The sequence below is a fragment of the Anopheles gambiae genome, chromosome 3 (assembly GCF_943734735.2).
Source record: "Anopheles gambiae chromosome 3, idAnoGambNW_F1_1, whole genome shotgun sequence".
Classification (NCBI taxonomy): domain Eukaryota; kingdom Metazoa; phylum Arthropoda; class Insecta; order Diptera; family Culicidae; genus Anopheles; species Anopheles gambiae.
The window spans coordinates 73863537-73879700 of record NC_064602.1 but is presented as its reverse complement, the minus strand read 5'-3'; the positions used below and the strand labels follow the sequence as shown (position 1 = coordinate 73879700).

Below are 16164 nucleotides of genomic sequence, written 5' to 3'. Positions count from 1 at the left end.
CGACACAGGCAAGTGGTTTTAATGTTTCGAACTAATTGTTTATTGTTTATTAATGTTTCATTACGGGTAATGGCTTGTTAACATTAACATAACTTTGTATGCTTACGATTGAATGCAGTTCTGCTAAAATTAGAATCTTTTGTATCGTTTGTATTTGGGACAGTGTACACAACACTTTGTAAACAAATTAGAAGAACTTGACTGTGGGAAAGAAACTTTAACTATATTCCACGAATTTTATGACTAAACTTGTTTGTTGGCTTCTATGACTGCTTAACGTAGGTTTTAACGTAACGAATGGTAGTAAATATGAAGCAACAATACTGATACACCATAATGGCATGGTGTGTGTGTGCGTTAACGATGGCGAACGACATATAGACAGTATAATTTATATCATTTTGTTAGAGACAGATTGCAGCGTGGAGTCTTAGATATTCTACTTATTCGCTAGTAACTGAAATCGCGAAACGAACTTTTTTTAGTTACTAATCGTTTGGTTATCAGTAAATCGCTTTTTTTTGTATTGTTTAGCCAATGCACAAGACCACCACCCCTTAACAGCTTTTCATCGAGCCCTATTGCTGCTGATTGTTGGAGGGTGGAAAACCTGTACGACATTTAACGGTGTAGCGTGAGCGTATGCTTTTACACATTATTTCAACGATAAGTTTAAAACTGCACCAAAAGACACCAAGATATGTTTGTTTTTTTTTCGAAATTGTTGCGACGGGGCCTTGATGGGCCCACATCATTTCGCGATGTGTCGCGACAAACGTTACGTTTCGTAAGAGTGCGTTTATTAATTGTTTATTATTTTCCGGAATGAACGAGACGACGACGACAACGATGTTGAAGAAGGAGAAGAAATTCGAGTTTTTGGTTAAAAATATTCCAAACACACATACACACACACGCGTGGAACACGTGCTTCCGGAACCGGAACATGGTGCATTGCTGGTAGCGCGTGTGCTATGTACAAAGAAGATGTGTTGGTGCGAATTGATCAATGTAATGTTACGCTGTCGGTACGCTTACTGTGTCCGTATATGTTGTTTGCCGCCAAATGGTCGAATGTGTGCAATTGTTTGGAGAGAGAAAATATGCATTTCCTTTCCTATAATCGAACGTTTTGAGTCTTGTGCACATAGAGAAAAGGTAGGTTGGCATAGACCGATTCCGCTGTGTGTTCTTTAAATTGCCGTTTGCATTGCCACTCACTAAACTGGCACTTCCCTTTCGCTTGCTCCCTCATCCGCAACACCGTCAAGCTTATATAGAGCTACATACACACTACATAGTTGTGTTTATTCCATTCTGTTCTGTTCGCCTGGTTTGACTTTAAGGTTTTTGCTTATGTTCATGAACGTTCATAAAGTTACTTAATCACACGATTATATCATTAAAATGAAAATGGAAGACATTCTTTAACGCTGTTCCGCGCTTAGCCGTGTTTGCTTTTTTCCTTATGCGACTCTCCTTACGACTGTATATATGTATGTATATATATATTCCTATCATCCAACTTTCTTTCTCTTGTATCTGTAACGCTCTGCACCTGTTTGTTTCAATTCACCTGCTTTCTCTCTTTATCCTCGCATCATTGTTTCGTTTGGTATCCTTTACGATTTGTATGCTCACATACCTACATGTGTATATGTATATATTGTTTATATTTAGTTATAACATTCCCGTGCGCCTTTTAGTTTCTGTGCCCTAAAACACGGTAAATACTTCGCTTGCATTGTATAGTTCTTTTGTTGTTGTTGAGAATTGTTTAAATGTTTGCTGTTTGCTGTTTGCTACAGCACGTGTTATAGGATTTTCATATTTTTTGTTTGCTCTTTGTAATGGAATCATTTTGCATTTCAATCGAAGTACTTACGTGGAGTCGCTCTGCAAGATGAAGAGTTGGGAAAGGTAAAGAATAAAGCGTGATGTTGCTCGCAACAAATTAAACTTTCACTTTCACTGTTTCGCTTGCATATGCAATCTTCTACGATAATTCTGTCGCTGTTCTACAGTTTTGGCCGCGTTAGGACAATCTCACCCCACCTCTCTCTTTCTGCCTGTTATGTACTTCAGAATCATCTTAAGCCATAGTTCCGTACTGGAACTTCTTGACTTTGAAGTATCTGCAAAGAATCGCCGAAACAAATCAAACATTAGCAAACTCTAAACGCAAAAGCTCACCAAAAAGCTTCTCTCACCTCCACAATCCGTATCCGACAACGGTGCAGACCGTGGCCACGGCCAGCGTCGAACCGACGGCAATCGGGGCCGTCTCGTCGCGGTACGTACCGGTTGCGCTGCACTGGAACGTGGGACCCCAGGCATTGCCCGCCTTGTACATGAAGCTTTGCATCCGCAGCTCGCGCAGATACAGCTTGGCCAGATGGCCCGACTTGTCGTTCTCGTCCTGGGCGAACATCGTGATGATGACCTCGTTGTCGCACGTGTACGACTTGCCGACCGGCGTCGGGAACAGCAGCGTGCCGGGCGGTGTCGACAGCTTCACGTCCAGCCCTGGACGGTCGATGTGCTCGAACAGCTTGTTGGAGGACGAGTACGCCAGGTCGACGCTGTTCACGTACCAGCGCTCGCCGCCCGGCGTCTTCGAGAAGTAGATGTTGATGGTGAAACCCTTCCAGGACATGGTGATGCGCGATTCGTCCTCCCAGCACTCGCCGGAAATGTCCATCTGGTCCGGCAGGAAGGAGTCCGCTTCCTGTGTCAGTTGAAGGGTAAGTAGAGTAAGTTAGCATTTTATTGTGTAAACTTTAACAGTCAAATGTTTTTTTTTTAGGTTTTTTTTTTATTCCTTAAAACGGGAAAATAAATGGAGGATATTCTCACTTCAACAGGTGGAAACACTCAACACTAATGCCCTGCACGCTTGATAGCTACACACAGTCACGGAACGTTAAAGGCTCACTGTTGCAGGACGGAGGAAAAAAAACAAACGGTCTCCCTTCTCGAAAAGCTCACCCACAAAGGGGTGGGCTGGGTGGTCGGCTTCGGCGTACTTACCTTATCCTCATTGTACTTATCGCGGTACTGAATGCTTAGCAGGGCATCGGTTTGAATCAGTATGCACGTTGCTCCACTCGATCCGTCCAGGCGGTACAGCGACAGGGAGGATGGCACCGCTGTAGCCTACGGCGTGTCACGGAGAGCCAAACAAAAAAATGGACAGAAATTATGGTTAGAAATGTCAAACGGTGTTGGTGCCGTCACATGATGGAAAATGTGTGGCCCGTCGTCGCGAGCGAAAAACTTTTCCGTGCGAGAAAAGCGAAAAAGGAGACACACACATACAGATACACACACACGTGTACGTGGTGAGGGATTCATTCCACCTCCTGCCGCGTGGGCAGACAATGACAACGTCTTGCTACGAGGGGGGGGGGGGGGAGGAGAGGTAGTGCAAGAAAATCGATATTCATGCTACAAGTTCGCTTCGCTTGCACTGGAAAAGTTCATTCATAAAACATCCAGCTCTCCACACGGGTGGAAAATAGTGCGTCAATTTCGTCACACTAACGGCGGGGACCACCGCATACGTACCGAGCTGGACGTGGGCTTCATCGTGTACTTTGTAATGCGTGGCTTCTTGGTCGAGAGTCCTTCCAGCTGCAGAGTGTTGCAGAGGTGAAGCAGTGTGGCTAGAAGATGAACGAAAATGCCCCATTATGATCCGTTTTTTTGCACTCTTTTCACCGCAATATAATCCTTTGCTAAACTGGGCCACTAGGAGCCGTGCTTACCGAAAACTAACGCCCTAAGGTAGAGCAACTCCTTGCGCGAAAACATCATTCTCCTGACTTGTGCGTTGTGCACCAACCTCCAGTCACTGGTACTCAAATTCTTTAGCACTTTTCACTTTTCACGCACGAACGCACGGCAACACTGAACTCTCTCCGCTTGGGTGGCAAAACTACTCGCAAACTACAGCTTTTCCATCGGTCCGCAGGCGACAGGTGTTCTCCGTTTGCATAACGCTGTCAAGCAGTCTCACTCGCCCGAGAATGACGGAGCAGCCCAGTACGTAGACCCTCCCTCCACACCGTAGGAAATGTGTCACGGTCGTCGTGTGTTCGCACCCCGTCGTCCTGTGCAGAAAAGATGGGAATGATGTACTCGCTGTGGGCAAAACAAACGTGCAGATAAAGGAACACATGCGCAGTGGAGCAGGTTCGACCGAGAGAGGGCTGTTACCAGGGGGTGGGAATGGTGGACGGGTGATAGGGGCGGTAATTGTGGGGCGAAAAGGATCTGCCAGAAAAAGGAGATTTGTGTCTGCTCGCCGCCACGGAAAACCGCTTGACGCAAGGGACGTTTTAAAAACGGACGGTTTGAAGGTTTGAAATATTTCACGTGAAATGTTTCACACGTTGCTTTTCCGCGTGGGTTTTGAAGGGCTTTTTTAATTGAATGGTTTTGTAAACATTTTTAAACAATTTTACTCATTTGTTTTTAGCAATTGAAGTAAAGAATACGTATTTTTGCTGAATATCAAATGCTTTGCTTCTTATGATAGAAATTTCTAATAGAAAAAAGCTCTGGTAATGTGTTGACCTGGATGGTCTCTCTCAGCCTGTTAATTATAATTCCTAATTATACACATTAATTTAATGGACCTGCTAAAAGCTTTCAGAATCGTTTAAGTGCCTTTTGGACATTTGCTTAAACAGTAAGTTCTGAATAAAAGTACGACTAGATTCGAATATTTCTACCACTTAGTAAGCTTGAACCATTGTCGCCAGATGTCTCGAATCGTGTGGATTAGTGCTCTACTGCTTATCACACCACTACTAGCAGCTCCGCAGTACAGGAAGCCCTTTCTACAACGACTCATTGAAGATGGGTTTGCATCATCGGAAACGAACGTCGTGTACTTCATTTACTCTAAAACCGTCAACGCTGGACTCTTTGGGGGAAGTTTTCCAAAGATTCTTATCACCGGCTTGGAGGGCGAATCGAAGCGGATCAAAGGCCAGAATCAGCAGTTTAACATTGCCGCCCAATCGTTGGTCGTTATCGATGCACGTAACGAACCGATGGTGAGCTCTTTGACCATAAATTGCAATGCATTTGTGTGCTCATGCCTATTGATGTGCTTATCGTTTTAGCATAACAACAGGTGCTTGATCTACTTGATAAAGGAGTTACAGCGTGTCCGCAATCCTGGAAGCAACAAATTTGTGCTGTTGGTTGATAAAACCTTCCCGGAGCGTCTTAGCTTGCAGTACCTACGGGACGCACTGCTCAACCTCGGTATAGGCTATGCGGTGGTTTTACCCTACGATCAAGTTAACTCCCCGCATGAGCCTAGACGTTTAATTCGCATCAGTTTCACACAGCAGCTCACTGCGAGAACGACGAAATTCCCAAACTTGCGACGTCTGTTCCGCTTGAACGGCCAATCGCTCGATGGGATGCGCGTGTCCGGCGCATTGTTTCAATTCTTCCCCTTCAGCTACATCACGCCGAGCCGACAATGGGCCGGTACGGATTACTATCTGTGGAGCTTAATCTCGACACAGCTGCGATTGCGCCTGGAGTTTAAGTACGTCAATCGAGCCGGTCCGACCTACTCCAGTGGTGCGTATTCGCTTGCGATGCTCAACAAATCGGTGAATTTTGTCGCGACCCGGGACATGGCTGTGCTCGATGACGCTCCCAAGCTGCATCTTACCTCGCGCGACTACTTCAATCTGGTCGTACCGAAGCCGGTGAAGCTGAACCTTATCGATGCGATGGTGCAACCGTTTAACGGAACAGTTTGGCTCATGATCGGGGTATTGTTGGGCGTTCGCGTATTTGCTGGCTATTTGCAGGACCTTTTCGGTCTGCTTGATAGAAGCGGCAAAGTGTGCAAATGGTGGTATTCCCTTCAAGCCCCTCACTGTCCCTGCCCACAATGGGTACAGCTTGCCGCGGATGTGCTAACGTTCCTGCTAATCGAGGCGTACCTGGCGCAGGTCACATCTCTTCTCCTAACGCTGCGCTTCATCGAGGGACCGCGAGATTTGAACGAATTTATAGCCTCCAACATACGGATAGTGGAACCGTACGAAAGTACCCTGTCGCTGGTGCAGGTTGAGACGGGACAGCGGGCACTGCTGAAGACGCGATTCGTGAAGCGTACGGCGGAAGAGCTGGCACGGCCCAACCAGGACGATGCGTTCGTGGAGCTGCGGAGTCGCGTCGCGTTCCAATCGTACGGTACGGAACCGTTCGATCCGGTTACGGGCCGGCGGAACTTTTACCTGCTGGATGAGCCGCTGGCCGATGTGAGGTTTCAGTATAGCTTTGCGAAGGAAACGGCTTTTATGGGGGTGGCCCAGGACTATATGCTGCGGTGCGAGGAGAATGGGCTGCGGATGCGGATGGACGAGTCGTTCGAGCGTTGGGCGAAGATTCAGCACCTGCGGAAAGAGTATGGCATTAATGGGACCGTGCTGGAGTTTTCCGATCTTAACTCGCTCTGGATCTGTATGGGCATTGGATGGTTGAGCAGTGGGTTACTGCTTTTGGCCGAACGTTTTGTGCACTCGCGGATGGTTCGGCGAGCATCCTGAGTGGAGTAAATTAAGTTTATTTAATTATGGTTTTATTGGGATAGAACACACTTACTGGAACACATTTGCTATCGATTTGCAATAACAATACACAATGCGCTTGATGCTTCGTAGGTATTCTAGCAATTTTTAAACAAAGATGACAGCATCCGGCGGCCATATCTGCAGCTCACCTGGACGAACGCAACGAGAGGGTCGAAGCGAACAGCAGACTCCAGACCGAATGACAAAATCGTTCACATTGCCCCGAGGGTTTGGTGTCATTTGATTCGCTTCCCCGCAACACCTTTCCGGTATTCTCTTCCCCTTTATTCCCTCTAGCGTCCATTCTCTACCGACAGACGCACACACACAAACACAGGATTGCAGAAGAGGATTTTGCCGTAATTTAACACCTCATTTCACACGACGCGCTCACTACGACAACATGTCTACGAACGGTGTTTGTCCGCTCGGTAAGCTACAGCACAGAACAAGCTGCAGTTGTCTCTCTAACGTTTAGATAACAGTGTGAAACATAAAAAGAGCGACGATAGGAGAACATTCACGCGCGCCTCACTTGAACTGCGACAAACAAACGTATCGAGAGTCCTTAAAATTCTCGAGAGACTTAATTTGTGCAGACCGAATGCGTCCCGTGGGGTGTCCGGGGAATCCGATTTTAATTAAACAAATCTACGATTTGTGCACCTCCGTCTCGTACCGTCTCGTCGATTGGTTCCGGAATTCCTTTTCCCCCTTTTCTTTTTTGCTGTTGGTGGTACTTCGACACTCGGATTACAGGAACAGGTCGTCCGTCATCGAGGCCGACGCGCGGTTGCTTTCTACCGGCGACGACGTTGAAGGTGTGAGACGACGACACTGGGCGTCTGTTCTCACTCAACAGCGCATCGCTGGAACGTCATGAATGGCGCCGCCGCACCTGGGAGAAACATCAAAGCAGTCCGGGGAAATGTTGGATTGTTCTGAGCGTTGCTAAGGGAGCAACGCATCTGTTTCTACAAAATTGGGAGGCATTTGCTTGGAAGGTGTTAGTAGAAAGCAAGAACATGGTAAAAGTGCTGCGTTTGTAGAAGAAAGTGTCGTGTATTAAGTGTGCTGGCTGCAAAGAACTCTGGCTGGAAGTTCAAGTTAACCAAGGACTTTGAAAAATATCGTAGACATCACAATGAATCTCTCAAACTAAGATTCGTTACTCTGAAGCCAAACAGCTTCCTAAAGCCGTCGGTAAATTATAATCAACCAGGGACTTGAGTGATGTTCCTCACGATATCTTCTCATTTCTGAAAAAGAACTTGCCTCATCCTACTTTATAGACGGATTAGCTGAATTCAATCTGCGTCAACTTTCAGGGGTCGTAAATATTTTTCGGAGGCAACTAGATTTAGTTTTTGTTAATGAGTTAGTGACATATTCATGTTCACCAGTTTCTTGTAGTATTGACCCTATTGTTAAATTAGATCATTATCACCCACCTCTGGAATTCGTAGTAAATGTTCCTTTACCGCATAATGGTAATAATGTTAGAGATAACAAATCTGAGTTGAATTTTCGGAAAATGAACTTAGAAAAATTTAGGGAAATCATAACCAACTCTGATTGGAATTTTTTAGAAATTAGAACCGATTCTCCCTCCACTGTGGACGTAGCGGTGGAGCAATTTAGTAATATTGTTAAGGCAGCTCTCCCTTTATGTTGTCCTCGTTCTAAACCCTCCTCTCGCCTTCCTTGGTATGATGCTACATTGCGGTCATTAAAGGCGGATAGAACACGCGCCCTCAAAAAACTCGGTTCAACTCCTTCTGAGTATAATCGTAGAGTTTTCAAATATGCCGCTTCTGCTTTTCGTATTTATAATCGGGCCAGTTATAGGTTGTATCTTGGAAGGCTTCAATGCATGTTATACCGTAATCCTAAACTTTTTTGGTCTTATGCCAAGAAGCGTCGTAATCCCTCTTCCCTTCCTACTTCCATGTCGCTCGGTTCGGTCACTACGGACAATGCTGCTGACACCTGTTCCCTATTCGCTGAGCATTTCGCCAATGGTCTGTCTAGACCGGAGAGTCAACCTTTGACGGAGTCTGAGGGCATATTGCCTGGTTTAAACTCCGTCGCATGGGCTGAGGGTATTGTCAATGTTAATACAGTCTCTGAAGCTCTTAAAAAACTTAAGCCATCCTTCTCCCCTGGACCGGATGGAATACCAGCCTCGGTTTTAAAAAAGTCACCTTTTCTATTCGTCCCTCTATTGATAAAATTATTTAACCTATCTTTGTCCTCGTCTTCATTCCCTTTATTGTGGAAGCGAGCATGGCTAGTTCCCATTCACAAAAAAGGTAACCCGTCTGTCATTTCCAATTACCGTGGCATCTCAATACAATGCGCAATAACCAAGGTATTTGAGCATATTATCCATACCTATGTGTTTAAACTCACCTCTTCTACTATTATCCCTCAGCAACATGGCTTTTTTCCTAACCGTTCTACAACAACTAACCTTATGTCCTTCACCTCTTTCGTATCATCCCAGTTAGAGTCAGTTAAACAAGTTGATACTATTTATACTGACTTCAAATCTGCATTTGATCGTATTCCTCATTCCTTACTTCTAAATAAAATTTCACAATTGGACGTCAATAATCTTTTTGTATCTTGGTTACGTTCTTTTCTATGTGATCGTTCCTACAGTGTTAAATTTAATGATATGTTTTCGACTCCCTTTTCTTGTAGTGCAGGCGTACCGCAAGGTAGTGTTCTAAGTCCTTTGCTGTTCATAATTTTTATTAATGATGTCCGTACTACCCTCCCTCCTGAGTGTTTCCTCTGCTACGCAGACGACCTCAAAATTTTTCTCCCAGTTTCGTCTCCTAGAGATTGCATTTCCCTACAAAATATTCTTGATCGTTTTTCGTCTTGGTGTTCTAGTAATTCCCTCACATTATGTCCTGATAAGTGTAACGTCATTTCGTTTAGTCGTTCGCAGTCTCCAATCACTTACTCGTACGTCCTAAATTCTGTACAAGTCAATCGTGTTTGTGTCGTAAAAGACCTCGGTGTCTTGCTTGACAGAGGCCTCACCTTCAGCCACCACATTGACTCAATTGTCAATCAGGCGCGGAAAACATTGGGTCTCCTAAAGAAAATTGCGTGCGATTTCTCCGACCCAATGTGCCTGAAGACTCTGTTCTGCTCTCTGGTCAGATCGATTTTGGAGTACTGCTCAGTAGTCTGGTCCCCTACAGCTCGAACCCACGTGGAACGTATCGAGCGGGTGCAGCGATCGTTCACCAGGTTTGCTATATGTAAAATCCTGGGTAGATTGTCCTCCCCCATACCTCCTTACGAGGACAGGTGTCGTCAGCTTGGCCTGGAACTATTGGAAAACCGCCGTTCCCATGCCCAATCCTCCTTTATTGCCGCATTACTCCTTGGTAATATTGATTCTCCTTCCCTTCTTTCTTCTATCCCTTTCTACGCCCCTAACCGTGTTCTTCGAAACCGCCCTCCCCTAGTGATCCCTTCCCGCCGAACTGCAGTGGGCCGTAATGACCCCCTTCTTCGTGCAATTCGTCGATTTAACTGTGTATATTCTATGTTTGATTTCAACCTTCCCTTATCCTCTTTCCGATCCCGCATCAGAACCCTCCATAATCCCGTGCTGCCTTAATTTTTAATTTTTAATTTTTAATTTTTAATTTTTAAATTTTTAAATTTTTGATTCTAATTTTCTAAAAAAAATTTTTTTTTCTCAAATTTTTGATAATTCGTGTTAATTTTTGTTAGGTTAGGAACATAGGTAATAAGTATTATTTAAGCATTTGTGTAACCAAAAGGTAGACAAATAAATATGAATATGAATATGAATATGAATATTTCAGTTCTTCCAAAAAATATTAGGATGAAGTACGCTCAAGGTAAACCTTTAATTCTTTAAGTAAATCTCAGTAGAAAAGACCCAACGGGGTTACTTTACATCCGAACACACACACACACATCCACCTGACATCGGATGGAATTTGGATTTGCTAACGTCAGTACATCCTGAACTTTGAACTTCTGATGAACCCTTCCAAATGTTGTCTTGGCAACCACCATCTGAGATTTGCCACCTAGCAACACCACCACACGTGGTAGATTAAACGCTGGCACATGGGCTGCAGACGTAGGCGCCGTGGCCAAAGGATTGGCGTTGGCTAGTTAATTGAATTAATTGGATGGCCAATTACTGCTAACATTGTATTATCGGCTGCACAGCAGGCGATCACACCAAGGGACACGAGTGATTGGTTTGTTTGGTGGCGTCTCGTTTTTTTAGGAGGGTTCACTTTCACAAAACCCCCAGGAGAGGTAATTATTTGCTTAGTTTAATAGATAAACTCAAGTGGCTTTTTCTTTGGGGTGAGGAATACGTTCATCACATTCTCACCCACCCCAAAACGATTTTAATACTTCAGATCCCTGTTTTTTTAAAGCCGTAGGTGTCTTAGCTTAGCGTAACGGCGGAAATATAATACCATAGGCTTTATCCGTTCGTTAAGGGCGAAACAGCGGCAGCGAAACTGGCGTCGAGTGATAGAGCGATGAAGGGGGAAAACCCACACACTCGGGGATGCGAAGTTGCCGGAAAATCAGGAAAATCAGATTACAAACTGCGTTTTGGGGGAGCGTTTTGTTTAGCTTCAATCTGAAAGGGATTTCTGGATAGCCCTGTGGCCTTTTGGCATCCTTCTGCCTGCGAGGTGTTGATTTGTGTATGCTTTGATTGCTATCGGTAAGCCTCTCGCTCGCGCTCTCTCTCTCTCTCTCTCGATCAAGATGAAGCAAAACTGTGTGTTTATCGATGATCAAGCAAGCAATTCCTGGACGGTCCTGCACGATGGTAAGGCGTCAATCGAAACACACCTTCCAGGAGGGAATTAGCATTCGAATCAGCATCAAGATACGGCAAGGTTTGTCGCTTAAGGAGCAGCACGAATGTTTGCACATCGCACGGGCAGGGCAGGATAGGAGCATCGGCACACCGAAAGTGAGCCACTCGTGTTGTTTGCTTATCTATTCCAAGACATTTCCGCTGGAACACAGGAACGATCGAACTCTGGAGGGCCTCTTTATGGGTCAGTGGCAAAATTAGGCGCGAAGGCGCGTATGAAAACAAACCAACAACACTCACAGAGATCACAGGGAAAAACACTTACCACTTGGGATGAGCCATCCCATTTGAAAGGAAGGAAGAAAAAGGGAGAAGAATGTTAATCCGGTCGCTGTTAGCTAATCTTGGGCTAGGCTCTTGACCTGCTTCTGCTCCGGTTTTAGCGCACCTTTCCCGACCGTTGAGCCGTGAGACTTGAGGTGTGAAGAATCGATCCTTCTTGTCCCTGCTTTGCTTCAGTGAATGGTATGGAAGCACCCCGAAAATGCTGCCCATTTGTGGTGTAGGTGTTCCAAAGCAAACCAACAAAAAACATACAAAATCATTTATTGAACCCACAACGAAAGGACAACAATGAATTTGTAGAGAAAATATTGATTTACCAAGGCCCAGCTGGATTGTTGCACGATGTCGATGATCGTGATGCCGTTTTGGATTGATGTTGAACTGTGTTGATTTGGGAAGTTTTTCACCAAATCAGGGTGAATGCAAATCAAACACGTTTGACATGAATTACAGGGCATGGGACATATTTATTGAACCATTCCTCACCGAACCTGCCACACTTCTTGCCCTATGCGAAGGACCGAGAGCATGATTCAATAGTTTGACAAGTTTATTGTTTGCGCAAAGGAAAAGGAACAGAAAGGTAGGCTCTGACCCACATCCACACTTGGGCAATAATGTACGCAGTACACAGAAGCTGATCGCATAATTTGCGGATTACAACTCACACGCACACACACACTACAAGCGTGTGTTGCCTCCTGTGAGGACTCCCTGTAGGATTATGGTTAATTGTGCCGAAAAGCATATTTACACACACAAATACCGAACCCGAGTATGAGGCCCGAGTATGGGATATCCCCGATGGGAACTACCTTTTCATATGAGGCTCGCAAGCACCATGTAGCGTATCGAATCGGACCAACAAAAAAAACGCAACAAATGCGCAACCGGGTCCTGCTGCGCACCGCTCTCTGCGTTGCCAATGTCTCGCGGCGGGTAATGTTTGTGATATAAAAACAGCGTGTGGCCACTTTTTGTCACCACCAGCACACAATCGTTTCGTGGTCGTGGGAGATAGTCGAGCACAAAACCGCAGTGTTTGTTCCCGAACGTCTTATCCTTGTGAGATTAAGATGTAAAGTTGTGCTTTTTTCCGGGAAAATATAAACCATGTAAAACAGTGACGTGTGTAGCACCTTTTTTTGAAGGAAAAAGAAAAAGAAAAAAGGTCCTTTACATGGTGTGATTTTTTCACTAATTGGTCGCAAGTTGCTATGCTAAAACCCTTGTCGCGCTTGTATCCGACCACCGTAACCGACTTAATGATTAATAGGATGGCGCAATAAATCATCAACGGAGTGCAGCGGCGGTGTCGGTGGGACCGGTTGCTTTTCCCCCTTGCTTTATTTTCCAGCCAATAGCCACGTTTTTGGCGTTTCACGTTACACACGGGGAAGATAAAAAATGACCTAGCAAGCAAGGGTTCGAAAGGGTGGGTGAAGGAGTACAGTGAGTAGGACAGTATGGAAACTACTGAAAAAATGGGCATCGTTTTACCTTGCATGCTGGAAAGGTGAAGTAAGTTAATAAGTAGGATATATTTAACATATTTTAACACATTGTTCTTTTTTTCGGGGAAGAGAAAGCACATATTTCATGGGAAATGAACATTGTCCAAGAAAGAAGCAAACGTATCGGAGAAAAAGGCGGTACAGCGTAGCGCCACTTGCTCTCCAGTGTGTAATGGAACACCGTTCATCCGCAAATAATAAATCATAAAAGAGAGGTAAATGAGAAAAATGTTACAATTTATGTAACTTGAAAGAGGAAGTTAGCTTGAGCAAGGAGCTCTGGATTCGCCAAACAGTATGCATCAACAATTCAGCTTTAACGGAAAACATAACCGAAGCAAGAAGATAAAATTGCTTAGCTAGCTGGAAAAATATTGCGTTTCTTTGCAATCTCCCCCCATCGATATGCCAGGAATGATCTTCTGAATAACATACGATACAAGTCGGACTTGTTGAAGCCAGTGCGTCTATCAGTACACTACTCAGCAGTCCTTCGGTAAGTTGATTTAAATCTCGGTTTTATTCGTCCGTTCAATAATAATGAATAGGGTAACTGTACCAGTATTCGGCAGAGTACCTGTTTTTGGCAGGGTAACTAAAAACGTGTAATTACGCAAAAATGCGTTGAAAATTGTCTCAACACATAGTTTTTAAATAGAGATATGCTCATTTATTATACATGTACGTAGTATCACATCATTTTCTTGCACATTTTTTAAAATTTCAAACAAAATGTGCAGAGTTCAACATTTTTTGGCAGAGTTGCTGTCAACCAATAGTTCGGCAGGTTTCGTTATTAAGAGAACCAGAACAGTGCACCAATGAAAGTGTGGATTTTATGAAAGATTCTATGGTTGCAGAATTTATTCTAGCCCGCTTGCAATATTAAAACCACGAAAAACAAGTAATCATTCACATTAAATGCTGCCGAAAATAGGTACACGGTAAATGTGAATTTTGAAAGATCAATGCTGTGGGCTCCCGCCGAAACTTGAAACAATAACACACTTTTGATTTTGCTGCATATTCATTTATAACTTGATCAGAACACTACAATGCGTATGTCGACACATAAAACCACATTTCTTGTATCAAATTTTACCAATTTCACTATATATAATCCAATAATTTGAGAGAAAAATAATAATTTTGTGAGCCAGGCGCAGCCATACTCTATAGCCGTCAGACTGTCTCTTTTCTCCAATGCCTGCTTTGTTTGTAACTCACATGAAAGTGACTGTAAAAATTTCCAGCATAATGCCCAAAATGGGCAACATAAAATTAATAATTTAAGTACTTTTCACCACCAATCTTAGTAAAGCGAGAGTATAAAACCGTTGTAAATATTTTTGTCTACCTATTGGCATTGATTAAAACATTTTCCGACCTGTATTCACGTTGCCCAGAACAGGAGCACAGGTCGCCGAAAATAGGACCAAACTACCGAAAATAGGAACTAAAACAGTGTTTGCATTTTAACGAATATCTTTAAAAAATAAATTTAAATTAGCTCATCTTAACCCAAAAATTATTTAAGCAATACGGCCGAAGCCGTTCTTTCTGAATAAAAAAAAAACCCAAAAATTACATTCATATATTTCCATCTAAATCCAGTCGTTTGTGTGCCAGAATATGCTAAAAACTTTCAGCAGCAGAGTCATCTGCAGTGATCTTCACAAACCGGAGCGAAAAAGTAATGACCTTTATCGCTTTTTGCCACGTCTGCATTTCTCCCATTCTCTCACATTCACCACACCACAAACTCGCTCTTTACAATTAAGATGTACTCATCTATTGTTTCATCGAAATTGTGTTGTTTTGAAAGCATTGCAAAGTTATGCAAACTTACTCTCGTACCCTCGTCAACATCGCTATCCCCTTCGTTCCATGGGACGCTCCGGCCAGATATGATTCCGCTAAACGTCTCAGTATCACTGGCTCCGTGGTAGCTCGTTTCGCCCTTAAATCAGCAATATTTTGCGTGTCGTGCAGAGTGTCAATCTGTGTTCGCACACTTCACACTCGCTGCGTCGCTGCTCTTCAGCCGCTGTACGGCGGCTACGCGACACGATGCAACCGTATATAACATAAACAATCGTTTCCCCGGTGTCCCCGCGTCTGCCAGCGTCACACGTCAAGAGTGCTTCACATTAGCGTGTCTTTCCTGTTGCGTGCGCAAAGGGATACTCCCTGCACTAGGGCGTGGACATGGGACTCTTCAGCGCGCGCGGATCACATTCTATCGCGCCTGCAAGTGTGATCGCCACCGGCTCCCACGATAGAGGCAGTGCGATGGGGTCACACCGGATACGATCGACATCGGATATGTCGTTTGTTGTGCTTTTCATTTCTCGTAGAAGCGGGCTTGGATTGTAATGGGAAGATTTTTTTAAATTGTTGTCGTAATTAGCTGGTAATGGTTTATGATATTTGGTAGGGGAAGATGCAAACGTGTGAATGGCATGAATTCAGATAGCAATGGAAGTATGATCTAAAAAAACAGTCTCGAAGTGGAAAATTCAACCAGAAAATCGAAGAAATCACACATAATTTTCGCCCCCAAAAATTCACCAAAAATGCTGACCTAACCACCTGCCTTTACCGTTCCCGTTCGTACTCGGTGCGACCTTCGCTTCCAGTTCAAAGTCAGGTTTCATAATGGTGTGCTGTTTGTGTCCTGTTTTGCTTTGCGCAACAAACAACAAACGATCGGCGTTCGAAACCGGCGCGTACTTTGATGCACTTGATCGCATTTGTTTCGAATGCAATTTCTGACACGTGTGTCTCTTTGGTCCCTTTATCCACTTCGATTTGTGCCCCCTCCTAGACCACCGCTTCCCCAAACAGTCTA

At 44.3% G+C, this 16164-nt stretch overlaps 2 protein-coding genes across 2 annotated transcripts; one reads left to right on the top strand and one right to left on the bottom strand.

The window, feature by feature from the left end:
• Positions 1-13: 13 nt before the first annotated feature.
• Positions 14-4571, bottom strand: LOC1268985 (uncharacterized). Its single transcript, XM_061661603.1, has 5 exons — positions 3768-4571; positions 3568-3665; positions 3031-3156; positions 2211-2728; positions 14-2135 (listed from the first exon to the last, which is right to left on the bottom strand). Exons 1-5 carry the CDS (start codon positions 3814-3816, stop codon positions 2093-2095), a joined length of 834 nt encoding a protein of 277 aa, XP_061517587.1. The 5' UTR covers positions 3817-4571; the 3' UTR covers positions 14-2092.
• Positions 4572-4766: 195 nt separating this feature from the next.
• On the top strand, positions 4767-6932 carry LOC133393969 (uncharacterized). Its single transcript, XM_061661604.1, has 2 exons — positions 4767-5063; positions 5133-6932. Exons 1-2 carry the CDS (start codon positions 4767-4769, stop codon positions 6582-6584), a joined length of 1749 nt encoding a protein of 582 aa, XP_061517588.1. The 3' UTR covers positions 6585-6932.
• Positions 6933-16164: the final 9232 nt, after the last annotated feature.